The 5,000-nt window shown below is 43.5% G+C and overlaps 1 protein-coding gene across 5 annotated transcripts in view; it reads right to left on the minus strand.

The window, feature by feature from the left end:
* Positions 1–5,000, minus strand: part of qki2 (QKI, KH domain containing, RNA binding 2) — a 58,092-nt gene that overhangs the window by 38,527 nt on the left and 14,565 nt on the right. For all 5 annotated transcript variants that reach the window (XR_009936913.1, XM_062526618.1, XM_062526616.1 and 2 more), the window contains exon 2: positions 3,114–3,256. Coding sequence is in view for 4 of the 5 variants with exons in the window: in XM_062526618.1 (XP_062382602.1) it covers positions 3,114–3,256 (143 nt within the window). In the remaining variant the exon portion in view is untranslated. The remainder of the gene's footprint in view (positions 1–3,113; positions 3,257–5,000) is intronic.

Below are 5,000 nucleotides of genomic sequence, written 5' to 3' on the forward strand. Positions count from 1 at the left end.
AATGAGTAGGTCAAACCGCTCAAGCTAGAGAAACCACACAGGTTTAGAAAGCCCATCCTGATCTCTAGGAGACGCTAATAGCAAACCATAGCACTAACATCAGCATCATAACTATGGACCTTTCCAAGTCCATACATTTTTAAGCACCTAACTAAAATTTAGCACTTTATAAAATACATAGCCACGTTACAAAATACTACTGTTCTGTTTTATCAGTCTTCCATCCTGCTATACAGAGTTAAATGTTAAATGTATTTATTTATCTACAGTAGTCTATTTGTATTGTGCTGTCTCGACTGACATTGCAATTTCGTTGTGTGACTGTATAATGAAAATAAACATCAGGTTCACTGCTCAGACTTGCTAAAAGAAATAGATGATACAAACACTCTCTTCTAAACATCAGGAGGAAAAGGTAGTTTCCCCTTATTATGATGTACATTATGTTATTTATTACACATTGTGTACTATCTGTTAATTTTTGCACATTTTCTGTGCTCCTATTGCTGTGAAACAAATTGCCCCACTGGGGGACAAATAAAAGACATTGATTAATTGATTGATTGATTGACAAACTGAACTGAACAGGAATAGGACTGAAGCCCTTGTGGAAGCTTGTCATTCACATGTTTCTCTTGCTCTAATAACCTCTAATAACCTCTTTTGCTCGAATAACCTCCTACCTAGATGACTAATCCGACCCACACCACCAGAATGGGACTCAATGGAAATGTGGAGGGACTTTGGAGCGGAGAAAGGATGACATGGGAGGACAGAGGAGAGGACATGAGAACAGGAAAGAGAAGAGAAGAAAAGAAAGGAAAGGAAATGAAAGGAGAGAAGAGAAGAGAGGAGAGAAGAAGAAAAGAGAAGAGAATAGAACAGAAAAGAAGAGAACAGAAGAGAGGAGAGGAGAAGAGAGGAGAGGGGCGATTTATAGTACAACATTAGCAGGCTAGACTAGAGAGCGAGGTGATTTCAGCAGAGGCTTCCCTTATCCCGCTTTCTCTCCTTCCAACTCAATTAACCTCTGACCTCCATAAACACACACAGACAAACGCTCTCACGCCTATTAGGTCTTCAAACACCTGGAGAAATACACTCCAGTCACTCTTACTCTCAGAAATATAATCTCTCAACACACTCGCTCCATTCTCTCTCGATTTCTCTCTTTCACACACACACAAACACACACTGTTGTTAACATAGTCGCTCCTTCTCTGTCTGTCTGTCTCTCTCTCTCTCTGTCTCACTCTCTATCGCTCTCTCTCTTTCTGTCTCTGTCTCTCTCTATCGCTCTCTCTCTCTCTCTTCTTAAAGGGAACACATATCCTGTGTGTTGATGTTTAACTCCCCTCACTTCTGCTTTTGCACGCAGTCACCAGTCACCTCCCCGTTAAAATGAGGTCGTAGCTGCAGCTACATCCAGCTAACAAACCCACAAACCCCACAGCCTCACAGCTAAAGCTAAAGATAACCTGATATGGGCTAGGGAACCAAACAACCACCCCACCCCAAGCTCAAAAGATGAATGAATTCATGTGAACATTTCTAAATTCATGTGGGGGGATTATGTTTAAAACTTTTTTCGTCTAGAGTGACAGACGAGACATTCGATTGCATTTACTTTCACTACCAGAGTCTATCCCACTCTGTGTTGACTCTACCAAAACCAGCATGTCAGCATGGGCTTTTTGGTAGCTATTAATCCTGTTTATAGGCTCTGCCATTGACACTCAAATCTAAAGAGTGCTGATTATTCAAAAATGTTTACACTCTTTGGGGGAAATTCTGTGTGGATTACACAAACATTTTGATTGACAGCCAAAAGAGAGTTGAATGAGAGGACAGCGTTGCCAGACCCATCAGAGTTAGAGAACGAACCTCCCCTGACGGACATCAGACGTAGGCCCTGTCTGTGAGTCTATACCTGCCAAGGTGTCATTCTAACTACAGTGGACAGGCATATAACCAAGAGAGCTGTCTCAAAGTGCTTTCTCTGAGCCAGCAAAGTGCTCCTCGCCATTGAAAAGTTTAGCAAGCATGACAACTGCTCCGTGTTGGGCAACTGTCAGACGCAAAAATGCTAATCACAGCTTCTTTTGTTTCCTCTGAATGTTGCTCATATCCTGAAACAAGCTGACATGAATGCGGCCATGTTGACACGACATCCGACACAACCCCAAAAAAGAGTCGCATTTCTGCCGCTGCCGCATCGGCATTTCAAAGGCTGCAACGGAAGCAGAAAGGAAATGCAGGTTCTTTAATAGGCATCCAATCTCCTCAGAGACAGCTTTTACCTGGAAGACACCCTTTGCCTGTCAGAATCCATCAACACAGCCTGAATGTTCCTTCCGACAAACAAGGACTAACGAGAGATCAACTTGAAGATAGCGTCGCCCGAGGCAGGCTGCACAGGACTAGCGATAACACCACAGACAAACTCGACTTTTGGGGCAATCCACCCCCCAAAAAATCTATCGTTTTCATGAGATATTTACAGTGATCGTTATCTTCTGTGTTTGATTATTGCTGCCTTAGCAGGGAGAAGTTAATTGGGATCAATGCGCTCGGAGCTCGTCTCGCTCCCCTGAGTGCAGAAAGCGGAGCAGACGTAATTAAAAGGATTATGACAGCCTGCATGGCCGGTGGGGATGAACACAATAACGGCACATCTGCTACAAATGAACTAGTGAGAGGGCGGAAAACAGAGAGACGGTGTTGTCTTGTAGGAGGAAGAAAGAAGCAATAATGCCTCTCAAAGAAGCACTCTGGAAGACTATTGATTGTAATTACAAAGTTATGACTGCTCTGGGTAACTATGAGTAATCCACCTCCCAAAAGGTGACAGGGGGTGTGTGTTTGTGCATGTGTGTGGGTGGGTGTGTGGGTGGTTACATGCATCGCATTTATAAGTGGCACACCTGTGTATGTGTGTGTATGTAAATGTGTGTGTGAGTGTGTGTGTGTGTGTGTGTGTGTGTGTGTGTGTGTGTGTGTGTGTGAGAGAGTATGAGTGTGTGTGTGTGTGTGTGTGTGTGTGTGTGTATATATATGTATAAATATATATATGTGCGTGTGTGTGTGTGTGTGTGTGTGTGTTAGGGACTCACGTCGGGATACTCCTTGACAGGCACATAGAGTTTCTCCTGCAGTTGGGCGATGGGTCCCACAGCCTCGGGGAGCTCGGACGAGCGTCTCTCTGTGCTGCCGTTGAGCGTGTCGTTGTACATGTCCTTCCGTACCCGTCCGATCTCTGCAAACGCAACAGAGAGGGAGAGGGGATGTTAGAGCACATGCATGACTAAAAATACGTCATCAGCATAAAGCGCTGTTACACTTCTGAGCAGCCAGAGAGCAAGAGGGAATGATTAACCTTCAAGAAGAGCACACGTATGTACATCACTAAAAACACATCATCAGCATAAAATTGCCATTCACTGCTGCATTTCGGATAGAGCAGATAGAGGGGGAGAGGGAGTTAGGCCTCAAGAGCTATGCAGTAACATAGATTAACAACGTAAAGGATCACTGCTAACGACGTAGGCTTTATGAAGCAAACTGATCCACAACACATTGCTCACGTCCCATCCTGTCACCATCAGGAGTACTCTTGTCTATGTTCTTTGGCAGTGTGTAAATAAGAATGAATGAATATAAGTTTGATATTTTTCTATTGGTCAATATAATCATAATATCAATATTTCATACAAATAGTTGGGTTTTTATCAAACATTGAATTCCACGTATGTGATTGAACCTACAGTGTGAAGTAAGGTTCACATCCACTCAATATGCAGCATACAACAGTTCACCACACCGGGAGACAGACTCTAAACTTTAAAGCAGCTCTGTGGTGTGGTGGAGAAAGACTGCCAGCTAGGTTTTAGGGCTTTCCCGTCTTGGGTTGAGCTACGCCTTGAGGAGTGAACATCAAAGCCTGGCCCAGACTGTGGGAGGATTACCGTGACCTTGACGTAACCTCGCCACCTCTCCCTCACCTCCGTCTTACCTCCACGGCTATCCCACAATCCCTCGCTTCAGCTGGAGTACAAATAAGCTCACTCTCAATCCTACATTCTCTATGGCTGTGTCTCAAATCACCTACTTGCACACTTCAAGTACTTAGTTTAAGTAGCCTATATAGTGCAGATACTGGGACAACACTAACCATCAAAAAGTGGGCACAACGCAAGTAAGTTCTCAGTGCACACTAGCAGTTTACTGACTGAAGTATGCAGTTTGAGACACACTCAAAGATGTGTTCATAGGGGGGTGATGATGGTGAAGGGTCAACCTTTAGTCATGTAGTCACACAACTAGGTTCCATGTGTTCAGAGAGCATGTTTGCCAAATGATGACTAAACGTTTTCCAAATAAAAAAAACTGTTGCCCAATATGAACACTTCCCGCCAACATCGGTCAAAAGGTTTCCCTGTGCGTCAGCATCTTTAAAATACTTTAAAGCCTGACATGGACATACAGTGCCATAAATATGGGACACCATAGGTTGTCCTAAGCAGCTTTAACTTTGTGAAACTAACATTACATCTTAACATGAGGATCTCCTCATCTTAATTTAATTGACAGGTACAGAGCAAAGTAGGGCAACGAGCAAAGTATGTCTCACATGAACTAAGGCTGTCATGTGGCATAGGGGACCAGTGCACTAAACAACCCGTGTTTACACTTTAGATCATGCTCATTCAATTAGCAAATTGATTTTTGCCAATTAGCTTTGGTTCGTTTTTGCCCGTTGCCCAACTTTAGACTCTTCTATATACTTTGATCTCAGGAAAGGCGGTTGTGTTATGGTAGATGCATTTATGAGTTTGCTTTTAGTCATAAGTTGCTTGTAGTGGAACCTCATCAACCATGACGCTTGTTGGCTACACCAAGCAAACAGAGCGTCTAGGCCAGATGTGATAGCAGTGCGTATGTTGGAACAAATTAGCTCAGTCTTCCGACACAATTTTTCACGGTCTGTGAGTGGAACGCTT

This window comes from Sardina pilchardus, chromosome 22 (genome assembly GCF_963854185.1).
Source record: "Sardina pilchardus chromosome 22, fSarPil1.1, whole genome shotgun sequence".
NCBI lineage: Eukaryota > Metazoa > Chordata > Actinopteri > Clupeiformes > Clupeidae > Sardina > Sardina pilchardus.